The 21,296-nt window shown below is 38.2% G+C and overlaps 1 protein-coding gene across 4 annotated transcripts in view; it reads left to right on the forward strand.

Annotated features, from left to right (window-relative positions):
- The window catches only part of PAK1 (p21 (RAC1) activated kinase 1), a 156,363-nt gene that overhangs the window by 122,970 nt on the left and 12,097 nt on the right, over positions 1-21,296 (forward strand). For all 4 annotated transcript variants that reach the window (XM_039462227.2, XM_039462228.2, XM_010330809.3 and 1 more), the window contains 6 exons: positions 774-896; positions 3,840-4,014; positions 6,087-6,150; positions 9,106-9,154; positions 14,406-14,518; positions 18,083-18,200. In XM_039462227.2, the coding sequence (XP_039318161.1) occupies positions 774-896; positions 3,840-4,014; positions 6,087-6,150; positions 9,106-9,154; positions 14,406-14,518; positions 18,083-18,200 (642 nt within the window). The remainder of the gene's footprint in view (positions 1-773; positions 897-3,839; positions 4,015-6,086; positions 6,151-9,105; positions 9,155-14,405; positions 14,519-18,082; positions 18,201-21,296) is intronic.

Below are 21,296 nucleotides of genomic sequence, written 5' to 3' on the forward strand. Positions count from 1 at the left end.
TAATGGTATGCTGTTTTTGACTGGACCTATCCTAAAACCTGCCATTCTTGGCCCAGCTCTGTTACAGTTTGCATGGGGAAATCAGGTTGTCACAGATTGTGAGCAGATCGAATTAGTGGTAAATTCCATTCCAGGGAGAAGCTTAAGGAAATAGATAGTATCCAGTCTGGAGAGAAACTCACTGTCCTCTTCAGACAACCTGATCTTGATGCTGATGTTTTGTATCTTCAGGTTGAGGCAAGGACCCCTGATGATGTAATGGGTTCAGGAGATTTTTGCAAAGAAAGGAAAAGGACAGGGCAAGAGCCTGTTAAGACTGCCATTTACCCTATCAGGAGAGACTAAAAATTATAATGATAAATTTTGAAAAATTAGAAATTTTTGATCCCTTCCCTATATTTTATGCCTTATTTCCTATTCAGTATAAAGAGTGAAATTCATAGAATAAGAAGGTATTATGAGGTTGTCTTCAGGATTGGAGAAGAGGCAGGTAGAAAAGCTATAAGCTAGCTATAAGCTAGCTTCTCATTCACAATTAGGTTTTGGGGTGGGGGAAGGGAGCCCCAAGGGACTGAGTGGATAGTGATGGCTAAAAGAAGAGAGAGAAGCAGATTGAGTTCCTGAGACAAGCTACACAAAGGTGAGAGCTTGGAGGCTAACGTGAATTTCAGAAGGAGTATCAGGATGAGGTTTCTCATGGGGGTTTGGTGATCCTGATAGTTAAGTTCCAGGGCAGCTGGACCAGATGCATCTGGCTTTTCTTCTTTGCACAGAATGTAAAGGCTGTGTCTGAGACTCCTGCAGTGCCACCAGTTTCAGAAGATGAGGATGATGATGATGATGATGATGCTACCCCACCACCAGTGATTGCTCCACGCCCAGAACACACAAAATCTGTGAGTCTTTGGGAACCTGGCCAGTTTTATGATTTATTAGAGTGAGTGGGGAAAGGGAGGAGTTGGTACTGAGACCCAGAAGTTTAATATTCTGGTAGGGGTCCTTAGATTTTGGAGCTGGTGAAATCACTGAACGACCTTACTGAAGGTACTTTCTGTATGACTGAAGACAGGAAGTGGTGTATTTATTTATCATTGGTTTGCAAATAGTCCCAAAGTATCCTAGGTAATTGTTGTTTATACCAATCCAGTCTTGGTTTGCTTAGCCTGTTCTCCACAGATATGAGAGGAAGATATATATATATAGGATTGATGCTACTTAGTGCAGGACTAACATAAATTATTCCAGTCTCCAGGGAAGCAACAAATTGTCTTGCTACAGATCTTTTCTTCTCTGTTAAATGGGCAGCATTCAGCCTCTTAGAGCATTATTGATAATACTGAAAGACCCAAGAGAATTTATAAATACATTAGCGCTATTAATATGCTGAGCATCAGGAGTACATTTTGGTGCTGGATGTTGGCAGTGATTTCTGTTTAACTTCCTTTGAGGTTCCTGCATCTCAGAATAGCCATAGTGCCTCCACCTTTGCTTTGAAAAATCTAGTTCCTGTGCCCTTTACTTGATTTGGCATCACTGAGCATTAACCTACTATCAGTTGATACTCTACTAGTGTTTCTTTGTTTATGCTTTTTATTACAATGAGAGCTCCATGATGAAGGAATCATCTAGCACTTAACTTCTGTGATCATGAAATGAAAAAAAAAAAGAGAAAAAAGCTGCCTCTGTAATACAGCAGTCAGGGAGGTGTCCAAACAGTAATTGATTGAATGACTATTGGAGATGCTGTGTAGGAAATTCAAAGGAATTATATGACCTTTTAGGATGAGAACTTAGAATCTGTGGAATCATCTTCGCTGTAGTTTACAAAGTTATCTTAAGGAAAGTTGGGCTTCAGAATTGGAGAGTTGCTAACACTGATATGGTTTCTTTTGGTTTGTAAGCATGTTCATTTAAAACATTTCTTTCTCAGTAAGCCATGAACACCTCAAAGAGTAGAGGAAATCCATATATGTGTATTTCTAGTGCTTAACATAGTTCTTGGCACCTGCAGAGGTGGGTAAATAGCAGAGGGCAGTAAATATTGAATGAATGAATAGATTGATAAATTCAATCTTCATAGCATTTCTTTCTAAAAAGGTATTGTTAATTCCTAATTTATAGAAGAAGGAGCTGAGATTTGGAGAGGTGAATTGATCTGCCCAGTCTCTTAGTAAACTAAAGAGCCAGGATTTGAAAGCAGGTAATTAACCCCAACTCCAGGTTTTTTTCCACCATAGCATAGTGATATTTTTGTGTGTGCAAACCTGTGCTAGAAGCCAGAGAAGGAGACTATTAGAGAAAGAAAAGGCAAGCTGTCTTCAAAGAGACGTATCAGGACAGGCAAAAGAGGTCAAGGCATGAAAGTACAGATTTAGGTGCCTGGGATATAATTTGTCTACAGCTGCAAGAATAGAAAATTGAGAAATCATTATATTAGAGTAGTAATCAGGAAAGAAGCCATTGCCTCTGATCTTAGTGTCTTGGCTTATTGCTGTTCCCACTACATGGAAAGTTCTCTCCCATTTCCACCTATTAAAAGCCCACCCAGTCAAAAGGTAGCATGGTCAAGCAGTCCAAGGTGCAGGATTTAGTAGGTTTTGGTGTCTGTGGAGCCGTGGGTTTGAGTCCTGCTGCTGCCAATTGCTTTGCATCTTCGCAGATAAATGATCATCATAGATAAATGATCCTCTGTTCTTTGTAGAAGCCTATCCATCCTTCAGGATCCTGCTGAAGGATCCTGTTTATTCATTTATTCCATCAAATATTTACCTGAATCCTTGCTTTTTTGTAAGTGGTTAGTTGGAGAAACTCAGGAATGAATGACCCACATTCCCTGTCCTTATACAGCTTATAGACTATCCAAACAATAATTGTGATATTTTTATGATAAAATCTGATAAATACCTTGAAGCATCCCCTAGAGAAAGGAAATATAACTTAACAATCATTTCTGAACCTCAGTAGTATATAGCTTGCTCATTTCTTTATGACATTTACCCCTTTCTTGTAGTTATGATTTTCTCACCTCCTTTATAAGAATGAGAGGATGGAGTAGCATTTTGTACAGGGTGAGACAAGTAGATTCTCAGTAAATGTTTGTTATGTAAATGATGAATAGAACATTTAATATTTTTGAAAGATAAAATTTGAGTGCTTAATGTCTGTTAGGGATGATTCTGATTACCTCACATATTAATCAGTTTACTCCTACAGCAACCCCATAAGATAGGTGTCATTATTATCACCACTTTACAGATGAGGATACTGAAGTACAGAGAAGTTAAGTAATCTGCTGAAAGTCATGTAGAATGTAAAAATAAAGAGTTGGGGTTTAAGTTCAGGCAGTCAGGTTCCAGAGCCTGTGTTCTAAATCACCACACTGTAGTGCCTCTTGATGAAGAACAAAAGTAGTTCCTTCCCAGCAAGGGTTCAGGATGTAAGGAGGGAGTAACTCAATAGAAGTTGGTGTTGTGCTACTAATGCAAAGTGCTATGGGAATACAGGATATTTCTTTTAGCTTGGGGAAACATAAAATGTTACAGATGAAAGGGATACTTATCTAATAAAATTGTCTTTAACTAATTTCTTTTGATAGTTGTCTAGCCTATATCTTTAATGCTGAGACTCTCACTTCTATTGTGTACAGTGAGAGCAAGGAAGGCCGTTTTACCCAGAATGGATGGGCCTGGGCACAGAGGAGGAGTAATACAAATTTTGACATAGGAGAAAGGATGAGTTTATTGGGATTTGTTCTGTGGATGTTCTAACCTCACATCTAGGAAAGGTTCCCCTATGCTAACAAAGGCTGGCCTTGCCAAAATTTTGCACTAATAATGCAGGTATACACACGGTCTGTGATTGAACCACTTCCTGTCACTCCAACTCGGGACGTGGCTACATCTCCCATTTCACCTACTGAAAATAACACCACTCCACCAGATGCTTTGACCCGGAATACTGAGAAGCAGAAGAAGAAGCCTAAAATGTCTGATGAGGAGATCTTGGAGAAATTACGTAAGGAATTTGTAGCTTTCTGAACCTTTCTTTGCTCTATGACTAGTCAAGCACAGAGATGAGATTCTTGGTTGTAGGCTTTGTCCATGTGGCTGTCTGGCCATGCTTGGTATGTTAGCCACAGACTGCTTCTCCTCACCCTGTCCCTGCACCTCCCTTCCATGTCTCACAGCCCTGGTTGGATACTATGTTAGAATGGGGATGTGGTAGGAGAGTATGTGAATAGCTGACTTTAAGGGTAGGGCACCCTTTGCCCCTAGGCATGGATTAAAGAGATAACAAATAGTTTTTCTCTAATGAATAGTCTAGAATGCCATGTTGAGAAAGACTGAGGACCTAGTGGAAAAGGGCACTCTGATTGATTATTGATGTTTTGCCATTGACCTAGGAGAAGACAGATCTGCCATTCTGGTTTTAGGAAGAGGGAAAGGAAGTTAACATTTTATGAACCTGTAGTATGTATCAAATGACAAGCAAAATATTTTCTTGATTTTTAAAAATTTAATTCTCTTGTTAACCCTGTGAAGAAAAGCATTATGATCCTAATTTTTGTAATTAAGATACTTGAGGCTCGGGGAGGCTAAACATCTTGACCAAAATCACACAGCTAAAAAGCGACAGGGCTGAGGTTAGAACACACGTTTTTGTTCCTGTAACTAGAGCATATACTGCCTCTTGCTGTCAAGCGGAAACTTCGACTTTACTTTCCTTAGCTGGCAGAAATGGGGGTATGTTAGGGTAGCTTATTTCTGCATTTCAGTAAACTGCAGAAGAATTCATATTAGAAGGAAGAACTAGGTTGATCTGTGGGCTTGGAAGAATCATTTGATAAGGGCTTTAATTTATTCACTATACTTACTTCCAAAGAGGATTTGATGTGACTGATTTGGCGACATTTGCAAAGCTGGCATTGCTTTCCAAAGCCAAGGTTTCTAGTTCTCTAGTTCTTCCTGATTAATTCCTGTGTGACTTAAGAAAATTTTTTCACTGTTTTAAAAATTGCCCTTTTCTGGATCCCTCATAAAATGACAAAGTAAGAAAAGCCACTTATCTAGTCATCTATTTACTACTGTATACAGTCTTGTTCTCTAAACTAGACTTATTTTTAAACAATAATACCTAGAATTGTGGAAAGCAGACTTGGCCTGGGAGTTAGGACACTTGAGTTGAAGCTTCTGCCCAGCCACTGACTTGTGTCTTGGACAATTTTCTACTGTTCTCTAAACCTTATTTTTCTCATTTTTAAAATAGGGATGTTAATACTTGTCTCATTTGTAAATCAAATGAGGTAATTTATATGAAAAGTACCAATTCCTGGTACTTGGGTATTAATGGAGAGCACATTGGACTGGGAGACTAAAAACGAAACTCCTAATCTTAGCTCTGACACCAATTTGCTGTGTGACCTTGGGGAAGTATCTTCTTCCCTTCTATGGGCCTCAATTTCCCCATCCCTAAAATACAAGAAAAACCTCTGTGTCTTTGCACTTTGAAGTATTCTTTGTTATAAACCTCTTCTCTACTTTATATCTCTGGCTAACTTCTACTTAGTTAAAGTAGAAATCAGTCTATATATCCCTTTTCTGAAGCTTTTCTAGTCTCTCTCTTTTTTTTTTTTTTTTTTTTGGTGCCTCTTTCTGTACCCCTTTGTCATTTTTCACAGCAATTATATTTTCATGGAATTTTCATGCTTATCTGTCTTCTCCCATGAAATTGACCTTCTTGAGAGCAGGGATGCCTTGACTGTGTCACATCTCTTCATTCCTACCTCAACATATGGCTTGGTGCATATTAAATGAGTAAATATTTATTGAATGGATTAATTAAAAATGTATGATTAAATTTTTTAGCAGTTTAGAAATGGGATAGCTTACTATGAATCAAAGCAGTCAAGGAGATGAAACATTTGGTTGGGATTTATGGGGGAAAAGCTGAGGGCCTGTTTAGCATGCTTTTTGGCTATTGGAGGTAGTTCTTTAATCCTTGCCAACTCCAGGGGTTGGGGAAATGTGGGACCTTTTTTGTATCTTGATTTGGGAAAAAATGATTCATGGTCTCTGTTTCTTTCAAAGGAAGCATAGTGAGTGTGGGCGATCCTAAGAAGAAATATACACGGTTTGAGAAGATTGGACAAGGGTTAGTAGGGGCATTTTCTTTCCCTGGAAAAACGACTTCGAAGTGTGTGTGCTGGCATATATGAGTTTGCTTTTGTTTTCCCTCTGACTTGTTTTTCTTTCTCTACTTTACCGCTCACCCATCTGGAATTGTTATGTTAGGCTGACTTCAGATTTGGCAGAATTATGCTTAATATAAGAGATGTGCCATTAGCTGACCATGTTGCTAAAAATACCCCTTGCAGTGACAGTGAGAGAATGATTTTTTTTTCTTAGCACAAAACCAGCTTCCCAAATTACAACTCTGCTTTTCCAGATGAACTATGTTTGTCCTAGTGCTGAGATCTACCAGTACTTGTATAAAATGGAAGACCCAGAACTACAAACTCTTCTACTAGTTTTTCTAAGTAGATGTCAGAATTTATTGTCTGGCATTCATCCTTCTGTTATCTTGTATGCTGCCTTCAGTGTAATGAATTCAGCAAATCTTAACTGAGTTCCTCTTGTGTGTTAGGCATTATGCACCCAAGAATTTCTGAAAATAAGATAAAAGATTGCACAATATGGAGTTATGTTTATACAGTATTCTACAGTTCACATCTGTTACTTGCATTCATTGTTTAATCCTCAAAACAACTCTGGGCTTGAGTGGATCTCATTTTTTTCTGGTTCCACTGTTTTTCAGACTAGACAGGCTTTTGTGAGTCTGAACTGGTATAAGGTATTTAACACCTTGAGAAAAAATTATTTTGCTTACCTCAGAGTAATGTAGGATGGTATTTCCTTTAGGTAGTGAAATTGAGATATTAAGAATGTAGCAGAAATGTACATAGACAAGCTTAGGCAAGTCAGGTTTCTTCTCTGGACTTTCTTTCTATACAGTTAGGGAAGAGAGATTGGAAGAGAGATTGTAAATTGAGGGTGACTTTTTTTTTTTTTTGAGGTATTTATCTACAAGACCTATAAGCAGACAACATCTACACAAGTTCATTCCTTGCTTACTTGACAGGTCTGTTAGTGCTAAGGGAAGAATGAAATATTTATTAAGCACCTGTGCTGATGTTTCCACATTCCATAATTTTAAAATTATAAGTGCCACACCAATATGATGAATTGGTAATATTATAATTTTTGCTTGCTTTTATTTCTCTTTTAAGACCTTAAGATTCTTATTTTGGACTTGGAATTCATATGTCTAATTATATGTCTGTTCAAGTTAGAAATTATCAGGTTTTAGTCACCGGGCCTGAGTAGCTTTCTAGAACTTTACAATCATGGAGACAGTCCCCAGATGTCCAGTCCCCTGAGGCTTGGGCATGTTTGTCCTTTAAGAATAGTACATCTAGTAGGATTAGGAAGGAATGGAGATAGAAAGACAGATACCAGCTTTATAACAGAAGTTGGCTAGAGGCAGGATAATCAGGCAGTGAAGAAATAACTGCCTGTGTAAGTCATCCAATCCTTATTTGATAGCTAATATGTTATAATCACAGTTTCCAGGCGTGTAACTAGGGTCCCAACTAAAGAGTGATGGTTAGAGAGCTGGTGACCATAGTTTCTAGCTGCAAGACATGCTTATAAGTGACTTTTCCCCCTGGATTGACCTGACTTCTCCAGGAATTATAATTTCAGGGCTTGCCTAGGAAGCATTCTTGCAATAGAGCAGGATTTTAATTTTCTTCAAATTGCATTATATGTACCTAACATATGGCATATACAGGTACAAATATATGTTATAAATTACTTACATATAAATGTACAGGGTTTATGGTTATAAGCATAAAGTGGGGGTTTTAGTTATTTTGAATGGACGTGGTTACTTTCCTAGTATTATTTCTAGCATTTCTTCCCCCCTTCTCTGTCTGTATATATGAATGTGTATATACTTACATACCTATGTGTACACACATGTGTCTAGTGGGGTTGGTCTTACCTTGGGGGTGAGGTAGAGGTACTATCATATTTTCTGGGAGCATATATGTTTGAAGAGTATATTTAATATTTTATGTTTGAAAAATGAAAACTAAAAACGTCTTTTATAATACATACTACAGAAAACAAAATTCACATATCCTATTGATGGAATAAATGGTTGAAAAACATTATTTTATTTTAAAGGGTCATAGTATCCTATAATATCAGAGTGGGAAGGGTACTTTGAGATTACTTTAGATTATTCAATATGGTTCTTCAAGTGTTTATGGTTTTTTACTATTTATAGTTTTTTAATGTAAATTTTTACTAAAGATAGCATACATAAGCATACAACTCAATGAATTTTCAAAAAGTGAACACACCCATGTAATCAGTACCCAGATTGAGAAAAGGAATATTACTGACACCCCAGAAGTCCATATTTCTTTTTGATAAATATAAAAGACCCACCACCCCATCCCCAAACACATTCTGAAATTCTCTCCAGGGCCCCTTTCTCTTCACCTCTCACCCTGCAGTTGAAAATCATAGATCTAATCTTATCCCGTTTATAGATGAAGAGTTTGAAGCCACAAGAAATTAGAGCCACTTCCCAAGGGTGATGGAGGAGAGGAGGGAAGCAAGCAGGAACAGGAAATTAGTATATATTGAACATCCATTATATGTTATGCAATTGGCTAAGTACTTTACATGAACTAATCAATTGAAATTCTCTTATGTGCTCTTATGTCCACTTCACAAATGAAGAAAGTGAAGCTCAGAGAAGTTAAGTAACTTTCTCAAGATCCTGCCTAGTAGATGATACTAGGTAGAAGTACCAGGTTGGAATTCAGGTCTCTTGGCCACTAGAGCCTACATTCTCATTACTACCACTTATAGCTTCTTAAATATTAAGAATGGGAGGGCTGCAGGGAGAAAATTATTTTTACTGCTATTATTTTTGACACTCACACTGTCAGATTGTATGTAGAGCTGCATTTGACAAATATCACTTCGTTGAACACTGTGCTTTTTTCCTCTTTCTCTCCCACCTACTATTCAGTGCTTCAGGCACCGTGTACACTGCAATGGATGTGGCCACAGGACAGGAGGTAAGTATCCACTGCCCACTATTGCTCCTTCAGTTCTACTATTTCTCTTTATTTGGGATTAATTTTTAGCCCTTCTTAGGTCAATAGGAACATTTCTAGGTTTTTTTTTTTTTTTTTTTTTTTTTTTTTTGAGACAGAGTCTCATTCTGTAGTCCAGGCCGGAGAGCAATGGTGATCTCCCCTCACTGTAGCCTCCGCTTCCTGGTTCAAGCCATTCTCCAGCCTCAGCCTCCCGAGTAGCTGGGATTACAGACACCCACCACCACGCCTGGCTGATTTTTGTATTTTTAGTAGAGATGGGGTTTCACCATGTTGGCCAGGCTGCTCTCGAACTCTTGACCTCAGGTGAACTGCCCGCCTCAGCCTCCCAAAGTGCTGGGATTTACAGGCCTGAGCCACCGTGCCCAGGTGGAACATTTCTAGTTTCTTACTATAGTATACTAGAGCCAAATAGCAGGCTAACTTGATGAAACTTAAGGTTTGGACTAAGGTGACATAATTAGATGGAAGGAAGTGGATGGATTTGAGAGATACTTAGCAGGTAGGTTCAACAGGATTAGATGATTGACTGGATGTGAACATTACTTACAAATTAGTAATATTCAAGGAGAATGAAAAAAGAAATTGGATACTGCCTGACTGTCAAGTGGTTAGTTGCTTTATACACGTTTGGGGCTTATGAGAGAAACCTGATATAGAGGAGATTTAAACCATGTCTCTTGACTTCTGATCTACTGGTCCTACCTTTACTTTCCACTGAACAGTGAAATCCTCGTTTATTTGGAAGCGGCTTTTTGTCCCTCTCATTTCATTAAGCCAGAGAACTCTGACCGTATTCTAAAGGCTGCTGACCCAAGGTCTTATCTTCAGTCAAAGGAAGCTATGAAGGGAATATAGAGTACTTGAGGTTTCCTTGCATTCTAGTATTTGGTTGCAGAGGAGTGTCAGCCAGTGAACTGTGTGGATGGCAGCTGCCCAGAAGAAGTACTTACTTCAAAGAGTACTGGGACACAGCAGTTGAGAGAGGCCCCCCTCTTCCAGTGAAAATAGAGTTGGGCTTCTCTGAGGGAGGCTGCTTGAAACGTGTGTCTATATTTTTGGTGGTTGAAACCATGTGGCACCCTGGAGAAGTCACAGTTAATAGGGGTAACACATATCTCACTAGGCTCTCATGAGTTTTTAAAGTGTTAAAGCCAAATATTAAGGCTCTACTTAGGGTAAGCCAACTTTTAAAAATCATTATTACAGTTAAGGATTTATTCATTGTTCTTTGACATCAGAATCCAAAGACCTAGACGCTTATAAGCCTTTAGCTACTTAGATGACCTTGGGCAGTTATTTGACCTCTTTAAGCCTGAATTTTATATATTTATAAAATGTACATGATAAAATATTCACAAAAGTGTTGAAAGAATTCAGTAAAGCAATACATGTGAAAGTGCATTATAAACTTTATGAAGTACATACTCAACATTTATTCATTTTTACTCATATACATATGTATGTATTCCACAAAGCATTTGCTTTATGCCACACCTTATGCTAAGAACTCTGTGAAAGTTCTTAGACATTAAAATCATATGTAAATGTAAGAGACCATAATTTCCTTTGCGTACATATAAAAGTCTTGTAATATTGACAGGAATCTGCCTTAAAGTAAAAATAATGGTGAGGAAGGAAGGATAGTATTATCATGGCATTTTAATGATGGTGAATATGATGCAGAGTTAAAAAAGAGAAGGCTATACCAATCCTGAAAATAACTCTATGAGGTAGGTAATATTATTTCTTTTTTACTGCTGAGGAATTTGAGGCTCAGGGTGTATAAATAACTTCTTTGCAAAGTTGTACTGTCAGCAATTAGCAGGCACTGGATTAGAATCTTTGACTTTTAATCCTATGTGTTTTGGGCTGTAAGAGCACAACAGAGCTGAGGTTAGATACTAGAGTCTCTTGTCATGTTTCTGGCCTCTCAGGCCTTACAGCCCTTGACGGGAGGCAGGTAGGTGATGATGGTGGTTCCTGGAAGGCCTGGAGGCTGACTGTGTGAGAAGCTGGCCAGAAGAAAGAGAAATTTAAATTCATTGTGTGCCTGCCTTGTGGTTACAAAACTATGAATGGAAGGGAGTCCATCGGGGTGGCTAATGCAGTGTGGTCAGGAAGGCTTCGTTTCCTGCCCCAAGGAGTATAAATCTTTAGTGGAGTTGGCGGGATGCGCTCAGTCTCTGCCAGTGAGTGCTTACTGGGGGTTATCCAGCTTAGAAGGGCAGAGCTATTGTCTCACATATAGGAAGAATGTTAGTGCTGGAAAGTCTTCCACTTACAGATCCAACAATTATTTTTCAAGCGTGTTTTTAGAGAGAATGTGTATAACACACTGAAAGAGCCTTTGGAGTTACATGGACGTGTGGGCATTGGTTATGACCTTAGAATTTTCTTGCAGATCTTAGCCTCAGTTTTTTTACCTCAAAATACAGGTCATAATTTTTACTTTGCAGGGTTGTAAGGTTTTACTATGATAATATAAGTAGGGCATCTAGCACAGAGCCTGGCACACAGTAGCGGTGGGAGAGTGGTTGCTGTGCCAAGTACTTATTAAATACTTTATTGCTATGATTACCATTTTCATTGTTGTCTAACTTTATTGGTTAAATTATTTACTTATTACTTATATGTAATGCATTGGCCATTGTCTCACTTGGTATTCAAAGCAATCCTGAGAAGAGGAGAATCAAGGTTGAGATTAACTTCAGTGCATTGATAAAGAGACTGAGGCTCAGAGAGCTTGTGATTGGTCAAGGTCAGTAAGTGACAGTCGGGTCCTGAGCTTAAGTCCTCAGAGTTCAAGTCCAGATCTTTTTCTGTTATAGGAATGCTATCTCCTATCAGGTGAGGTCTGATTAGGTGAAGGACACTTAGCCTAGACCATAGCTAGGCCTGGCCGGACGTGGTGGCTCCTGCCTGTAATCCCAACACTTTGGGAGACCAAGGCAGGCGGATTACCAGGTCAGGAGTTTGAGAACAGCCTGATCAACATGGTGGAACCCTGTTTCTACTAAAAAGACCAAAGTTAGCCAGGCATGGTGGTGGATGCCTGTAATCCAGCTACTCGGGAGGCTGAGGCAGGAGAATCACTTGAATGTGGGAGGCAGAGGTTGCAGTAAACCAAGATCGCACCTTTGCACTCCAGCCTGGGCAACAGAGCAAGACTCCATCTCTTAAAAAAAAAAAAAAATAGAGCCTCCATGTTAGTAGTCTCTTTCTGCCTCTCCTCCCTTGTTGCTGCCAGCAGTGACCACTGTGAGGTTCATAAGCAGTGTCCCATCCTCCAAGATGGCATGAGTAACTCCAAAGACATTCTTCTGGCTCCAGTCCTTAATGTGTGTGATAAGGGCTAACTATACTTAATATTTTTAGATCAGCATTTGCTTTTCAAATATGGGGAAAAACTAATGCTTAGCTGTTACAGAGAGCTAGAGCCAGACCAGAAGCCTGACCTAACAGGAAACCCCACTCCAAAGCAATCCTTACTTGAGGCAGGGAATGGTGGTGATCAGATTTTTTAACAGAATTACTTCTATTCTTAATGATTAACTTGGTCTCTGCAGAAGACTGTCCATTCTTGACTTGAAGAAATAATAGAGTCAGGGACTTGTCACATAAAAGTTTGAATCATTCCTTGTTTATACTTCTTGCTGTTTCTGAAAAGACAACTTAGTTCTATTAGATGTTCATGTTCTTGTCTACTAAGCAGGAAAAAGAGAAAATAGCTCTAGAAAATGAACACTTAGCAAATAATTTAAAGTATACACCTATGGGATACAGGAGCCTATCGCTAGTTTTCTGTTTTTTTTGTTTTGTTTTGTTTTGTTTTGTTTTGTTTTGTTTTTAAAAAAAGAAAGTACTTACCAACCTACTGACTTCTCTGTTGCACTCTTCGTTTCTGCAGACATTTGTTGAGCACCAGCTCTATGTGTGTAAAACCCTGTGTTTGGCATTGGGGATTCTGGGCTTTCAATCACTACACACCTCTAACTAGTCATTATACATGGTAGCAAGTTGTAAGTTCCATAAGAGAGGGATAAATATGATCTTATAGGACTTTAAAGAAGGGAAAAGGCATATTGCGTTTGGAGAATGAAGTTTCCTTTGGCCTGATACAAAGCATAAGTAGCTTTTGTGGAAATGATACAGGCTATTCTAGAGGGAGAGAAGATTCTGAACAAAGGAAAGGGGACTAGATAGCAGGGAGAACATGGAGTGTTGTCCGTGAACACTCCTCTGTGAAGGAACAGAGCTGGAAGTAAGGTAGGGGCCACATCATGTGAACTTTGAATATTGTACTGAGAAACATTTCTAGACAACCAGGAGCCATGTAAGTTTTTGAACAAGGTTATTGTATATATACTGTGGGGGGAAAATTAATCTGGCTACATGTGCAAGGTAACTTGGCATCCCTTTTGAGGGTTCTAACCCTGATTTTGCTATTGAATAGCCGTGTATGTAAGTCATATCCTCTCTGAAACACAATTTCCTCATCTGTTGAAACATTAATAATAATTAGCACACAAGGTGTCTTTGAATATTAAATGAAATAACAAATTTGAGAACACGTTATAATAGTACCTGACACATAGACGGAATGGGTACCAAGTGCCTTAGCAACTAAAGTACACCTTACATTCATGGTGTGTGGAAATCTGTTTGTATTTCTGTAGATAGAGCTTTCGTCCTCTATCTGGCTTCTTTCTTAACCTGGTCAACTCTGATTTATCTTTCTACCTCAGATTCGGAAAGTCACCTCCCCCTTTATGAAGCCTCTGTACATGGCCAGATTGAAAGAGTTCTTGGCTTTTACTGTATTTTGTGTTTTGGTAGCATTTTTTATGAACCTCTGTTACAGCATCTCTTTTCTATTGTGAATTTTTTAAAGTATTTTTCTACACCAAAGTTTGATTCTGAAACTTTGGTGTATATTACAGTCACCTGGAGGACTTACTACGTCACAGAATTTTTGATTTAGTAGGTTTGGGGTGGGACCTGAGGTTTTTACTTCCAACAAGCTCCTGGATGATGCTGCTGCTGCCTTGAGACCTCACTTTGAAGACCACTGGTCTACATAAACAAATTGTGAATTACTTGAAGGCTAAGACTGTATCTTTGTTTCCTGAGTATTTAAGGTCTGGTACTTAGTAGGTGCTCAGTTAATGAGAATGACTTTGGTTGCACAATGAATATACTCTGATTTCAGGTGGCCATTAAGCAGATGAATCTTCAGCAGCAGCCCAAGAAAGAGCTGATAATTAATGAGATCCTGGTCATGAGGGAAAACAAGAATCCAAACATTGTGAATTACTTGGACAGGTATGGAGTGGTGGGTCTTATCAGAGGGATTGGGCCTTTGGGACTGATTGGTAGTGAAGCTGTTAGAGAAGAGGCCGGTGTCAGCACTCAGAACTGCCTCCATTTAAGAGCCTTCTGTGAGGCTGAGCTCTCTGAATTTGTCCCTGTGTAATGCTGGACACCTTTACTGCTAGAAAATCCTTCTGTGTTAGGCTGAACTCTACCACTATAAAGCTTCTAACAGTTGATCCTAGTACTGTTTGTTTTGCCTAAGGGAAACCTACCAGCCCATCTGCCTGAGTCAAAACATCTAGGTCCTTAACTCATTTTACATCCCAAATCTTTCCTTATTCTGCTCATCCTTCTGAATAACTCCTAGTTTGTTTCTATTCTCTTAAAATGCTGTGCTCAAAACTAGATGTTTTATTTGAGATCTGACCACTATGGGGAGAGTGGAACTCTTTCTAAACTCAGCATAGCTTAATGATTTCGTTCTTGTTTTATCTTTTAGGATGTCTGCTTACAAACTAAAATTTCTGATTTTTTTTTTACATGAACTTGCATTAAACTGGAAATGTAGAACTTTTTCACAATCTTCAATATGGCCCATTTTTATTATTTAAGCCCATGATTCTAGCTCATCAAAATTGTGTTTTCCAAAATAGTAAAAGTGGTTGTGGATAATATTTTTATTCGGCCTTACTTTGTACCAACCACTTTCATGAACAATATCTCATTGTGAGGTAGGGATTTTTATCCATATTTTACAGATGAGGAAACTGAGGTTTATAGATGTTAATAACTTGTCCAAGAGTAGTAAGACAGAAAACAGCAAAGCAGGGTTTTGAATTTGGATATTCCAAGCATCAGTATTAATGCCCTTTCTATTATATATGTTGTTTTCTCCAATACCTGAAAAAAAAAAAAAAGTTAAGCTTCTTGCCCAGGGTTCAGAGACATCATAGGTGGAGGTAAAATTGTACTGAATCTTGGACTCTGATTTCTTTACCTCTTATACTGCTTGACCAGCTACCTCTTCCTGTTACTGGTAGATTTCATAAGGGTGCCTTCTTGTTCTGCATCTAAAACACTAGTAAGTTTCAGTTTTCTTAAAGAAGAAAGGAGTTGAACTTTGATATTCCCAATAATGGAAAGAATAAAACCTTCTTTGAAATGTTCTTTCTCCTTAATGTGTGGCCTGACTGGGTCTGAACAATCCTCTGAAACTTAGTACCTTATCATCTCTTTCCGAACTTATTAGACAGAGATATAGCTCTTGGAAACTACCAAAGGCGACAGGGGTATTAGATTTTGGCTCAGGATATGGAAAAATGAAAGCTGTCAGTAAGAGTATGGCCTGACTCACATAATGGTGAGTTCTCCGTCAGTGGAGGCATCTACATAAGACCATGTTATTGAAGGAATTTGTATTCTGGGAGTAGGATTAAAAGACTTACAGATTAGTTTATTAATCATACCTTTACTGGTATTCCCAGAGGCTTTTACTCTGGAAATCAGAAGTAAATAATGCTATCTTTGCCCTCAAATAGCTGCTGGTTTGATATAGAAAAAAATACACCTCTGTAAGATCATAGAAGTTGCCCTTCACCTGAGCATTCAGTGAAGGTGTTGCAAATGAGAGTCTGTGGTTTTTGTGAGATGTCCCAGAGGGGAACTTCATCATATATGGATGAACTCCATCCATATGAGATGCTCTGGGGCTTTAGCTTTGAGATGGAATTTTTGAAAATATGCTGACACAGTGTATAGCCACAAAGTGTTTGGGACAAACTGAATCTTGTCTGTATTGTCTTAGCTTTGACAATGACATGTCGGGCCCAGGAAAACGGGATCTACTTTGTCAGTGGCCAGAGATAGTCACTTAGACCCTCATGTTTCTTCCCCTACTCAGTTCAGGTTGATAGTTGTCTTTTCTGTGTGTGATTAAGAAGCTGTAAATGTGCATTCTTTGTCAGGGAGGAAATAGGCTCATGCCTGTGGAGGACTTTTTATCCAATCCTGCATTGTCTTTTGGTTCACCCTGTCTTAGTCCCAGGGTGCTAAACTTTCAGAGGCTGGGTAGCTTAAAAATCACACAAAGTTATTTCTCACAGTTCTGGAAGTTGGGAAGTCTAAGATCAAGGTGCTGGAAGATTCAGGGTCTGGTGAGGGCCTGTTTTCTGGTTCCTAGATTTTGTCTTCCTGTGTCCCCTACATGGTAGGTCAAGACAGTTGTCGGTGGTCCCTTTTATAATGGCAGTAATTCTATTCATGAGGGCAGAACCCTCATGTTGTAATCACCTTCCAAAGGTCCCACCTTCTAATGACATTAATGATTAGATTTTCAACATACAAATTTTGAGGGACACAAACATTCAGACCATAGAGTTCAAGTCTCCATAGTCTTCTCTCTCAAAAGAGATTGTTGAAGAAAGACTTAGTCTGTCATGTTTATTTGTCATGGACATTAAAAAATTATAAATCAGAACACAGAGTTTTATGGAACGAGCACCCGATTAGTAGTTAAAAAAAAAAAAGGATTCAAATCTTACCTTTTGCTTGAGTGCGTTTGTTAAAATCTTCCTACAGTCTCCACATCTGTCCAGCAGTATTCCCAATATCAGGATGAAGATAAGATGATACCACACAGTTCAAGCCAATGCAAGAAGTGTCCAGCTTCTATGTCCAAGACTGGCAGGAGACTTTAGGGTTCTAGGCTTGCCTTGTTTTTATTCGTCTGACTCTATAGTAAGGCCAGATAGGCTAAGTGACCTTTTTATTTATCATGTAATAGGGCTGAGTGATCCAACCCCTGAGCGAAACTGTCAGTTCTAACTCATGTCAGTCTGTAATCTCTCCAGGGATACCTTACTAAGTGGTAGTCTTGGCTTATCAGAAGGCTTTGGCTCTTGCTAAATTCATTCCATTCTTGAATCACAGACATTCAAAATAGAGGTCAATTATCAGCATAATGACTATGTATACAACACTTGCAGCTTTTAAGAGACACTTATAAACATTATTTCATTTAGTATTTACAGTTACCTTTGATTCATTGATTTATTTAGTAAATATTGGCATCTGCTGTGCTGGACTCTGGGGATAGAGTTTTGAACAAGACTCAATACTTGCTCTCGTAGATCTCAGATGTGGTAGGACTCTCTGGGAGGTTTAGTAGCTCTCTCTTCTTTGGGTAACATGGACTCTAAATCCCATCTTTGTCCAATGTTTGGATGCTTCTAGAGGTGTGGGAATCATGTCAGTCTTTCTAATTTTAGGATGTCTTCCTTTGTGTTGTGATGAAATACAATTTTATCATATCATTTTAAGTTAGTGATCTTAGTTCTGCCCTCTGGGGCTTCACAGAACACACATGCTTGGTTTTCACCAGGAGCATCGTTGAGAGATTCGAAGTGAGTGATTCTGTCCCCCAGATTCTGCCTTTCCCTGAAGTAAAGAACCTTTTACTTTACTTTGTGCTAAGACGTAATTTTACTCTGTGTATAGACCTAGCCTTTGAAATGCAGTGCTGTGGCTCAGTGTTCTCTGATTGTTTCTACTCACCCTTGATCTGTATTCCTGCAGTTACCTTGTGGGAGATGAGCTGTGGGTTGTTATGGAATACTTGGCTGGAGGCTCCTTGACAGACGTGGTGACAGAAACCTGCATGGATGAAGGCCAGATTGCCGCTGTGTGCCGTGAGGTAAGGCCAAGGGCCAAGCTGTCTTGGGTAGAAAGCTGCCTCCATATTCCTGTCTCCTGAAGTTCCCCATTCAGCCTGGGCTCTGTGGAAGTGGTAGAAATTAGTGCTGACATTCCTGTCATTCCTGTATTGTACTTGTGTTTTATCATTTCTATAACCATGGTTTTTTCCTTTAAAGTTAACTTTATTCTACCCATTGTAGAAAAAAGAAAGTATATATTTTAAAATGTCACTCATAATTCCAATCTTAAAGATAACCGCTCTAAGCACATTATAATATATTCCTTTATCTCTATTATATGGGCATATATTGTAATCATTTTTATTCTGCTTTCTCGCTTTATTTATGTGCTATGAAGAAAATAAAGCAGAGTAAGAAGGTAGTGATGGAGGAAGTACTATTTTAGACAGGATTGTCAGGGAAGGTTTTGCTATAGATCTGAGTAAACATCTGAATGCTATATAAAAAGCAAGGCAGCAAAATCTAGGGTAAAATACTTGCAGGAAAATAAAAAAAGAAAACAAAGCTTAAATAGATACTCCCCTTTCTCCTCATTGGTATTAAATGTCTAGAATCAATAATAACACTGATTTAAGTAGACAAAAAAGCCTTCCAGAAGGCCTTCATGAGAAGCAGTATCCACAGAGAATAACCACATTTCATTTCCATTAGAGCAAAAAGATGAAGGGAATATTCAGACACATTGAGGATATTGGGTGTTTTGCTGATGACAGACTAGAACCTTCTGCGGGCCCAATAATGCAAAAGTAATTGTAGTTTTTGCCATTACTTAAAAAAAAAAAACAAAAAAGCCAAAAGCCACAATTGCTTTTGCCCCAACCTAAGAGAAAAGTTAGGAAATTAGGGAAAACATAGAAGATGAGATGAGGCTCAGAATTTTGTGGGGATGAGTATAATAGTGTGATTGGGGTTTGATGGCATAAGATCTGAAGGCATACTGCTGAAATTATGTAGTTGTATATTTAATCAGTATTAAGAAGAATAAAATGTGAAACCAATACAACCAATACTACCCTAGAAAATATGGTCACCTTTGCACACAACTTTAGGATCTAAAATGTTCACAAGTAATTAGAATTAATTAATGGAATTAATACCTTAATGCCAGGCTGAGATTCTTAGGGGTTCTGACATTTTTTCCTTTGTTCCACTACTAATGCAGTATTTCTTAACCTTCTTTTCATTATCTCCTTCTTAAGGAGCGTTTTTCCTAATCATACTCCCTGCCATTAAATTTTAATATCACAGATATATAGCTCAGCTGTACATACTGTGGCCCTTTGGAGGGTCACAAACCATTGTAATACCTAAGATTTTTTTTTACCCCACCCCCTCACCCTCAGGAACCAAGTTTCACTGGTGGAGAATACATGCATATGTATACTTTGGGAAATCATTTTGCCTCAAATTATTAATCTGTTAAATGGAAATTGCAGTGTTCACACTGTATAAACCTTAGGGTGCTATATGGATCAAAAAGCACTTGGAAAAAAATTTTAATACTGTATAATAGATGGTATTGCTATTCTTCAGTTCTAATAGAGATTATCTCCTTTTTAAAATGTCTTTATTGAGATACAATTCACCCATTTAAGGTAAATAATTCACGAGTTTTTAGTATATTCATAGAGTTCTGCAACCACCATCATAATGAATTTTAGATCCTTTTTATCACCCCAAAGAGGAAATTAATATCTGTTAACAGCCACTTTTCCTGTCCCCTGTCCTGACTCTCCCAGCCCTGTACAACCACTAATCTATTTTCTATCTCTGTAGTTTCCCTGTACTGGACATTTTATATAAATGGAATCATGTAATATTTGCTCTTTTATAATTGTCTTCTTTGACTTAGCTAGGGTTATGTTTCAAAGGTTCATCTATTTTGTAGCATGTATCAGTACCTCATTCCTTTTTATTGCCAAATAATAGAATGGACATTTGGATTGTTTCCATTTTCAGCTGTTATAAAAAAATTGTATTATGAACACTCATATACCAGTTTTTGTCTGGAGGCATATTCTCATTCTTTTGGGTATATTCTTACAGGTGGATTGCTGGTCATATGGCAACTCCATACTCAACTATTGAGAAACTGCCAAACTGTTTCTGTAGTAGCTGTTTTACATTCCTGCCAGCAATGTATGAGAGTTCCAATTTCTCAAGATCATTCTTTTTGATCATAATTTCTGATATCCTGAGACCTGGGTCTCCAGCCTTCTAAGAAGAGCACCTCTTACATTTTCAGGGAAAACTCAATTCTGGATATTGGTTTACTCTTAATTTAGCCATTGGTATATTCTTAGAAAGTAAAATATTAGGTTAGGACCATTTAAATAGTATTTTCCTGTTCGCTTTTATCTTAAGTGATTTTTAATTGGTAGAAGTTTCTTAAAAATTAGCTTTGGGTCAGTGAACTCAAATTATTGATTTAGTAGAAAAGCCGTGATGATCTCATCTGATTCCCACATTTTATAGATGGGAGAACAGAAGAGTGAGTTGTCCAGAATTATAGAGTCGGTGAGGTAGTAGCAGAACTAGGCATTTTAATTGTACCGTTGTGTCTCTTTGTTACTCATTCTGCCTGCTAAGTGGAGATGTTTTCCAAGATTCGTCTCTTTCTCCTATACCCTTTGCCACATTCAACCATTCCTATAACTTATATAAAAATTACCTCTTCCCAAATGACTTGTAAATATTTACCCCTGTATGGAACCTAAGATTCATAAATTCAGTTGCCTACTTTGTCTTCAGATGTCAAATTCAGCATATCCAAAATAGTACAACATATCTCCTCACCAAAATAAGATTATGCTGCAAACTTACTGTTTCTAGTATCATTTCCACATGTCTGCTTCCTCAAATATGACCCTTATTTGTTGTTTTCCTCCAGTCTGTCATTATCAGATCCTTTCCATTTTTTTCAGTAATTTCTTTTGGGCCTTAGGTTCTTTATCAAGGATTTAATTAAAAAAAACGAAAACAAAAACAAAATACATTGGAGGAACTCTTTTATTTAAGAAAACGATTTTAAGGTGAAAGGCAGCATGAAGTGTTAACAGAATGTTTAGCTAGGA

Source organism: Saimiri boliviensis, chromosome 6, assembly GCF_048565385.1.
Source record: "Saimiri boliviensis isolate mSaiBol1 chromosome 6, mSaiBol1.pri, whole genome shotgun sequence".
In the NCBI taxonomy this organism is placed as follows: Eukaryota; Metazoa; Chordata; class Mammalia; order Primates; family Cebidae; genus Saimiri; species Saimiri boliviensis.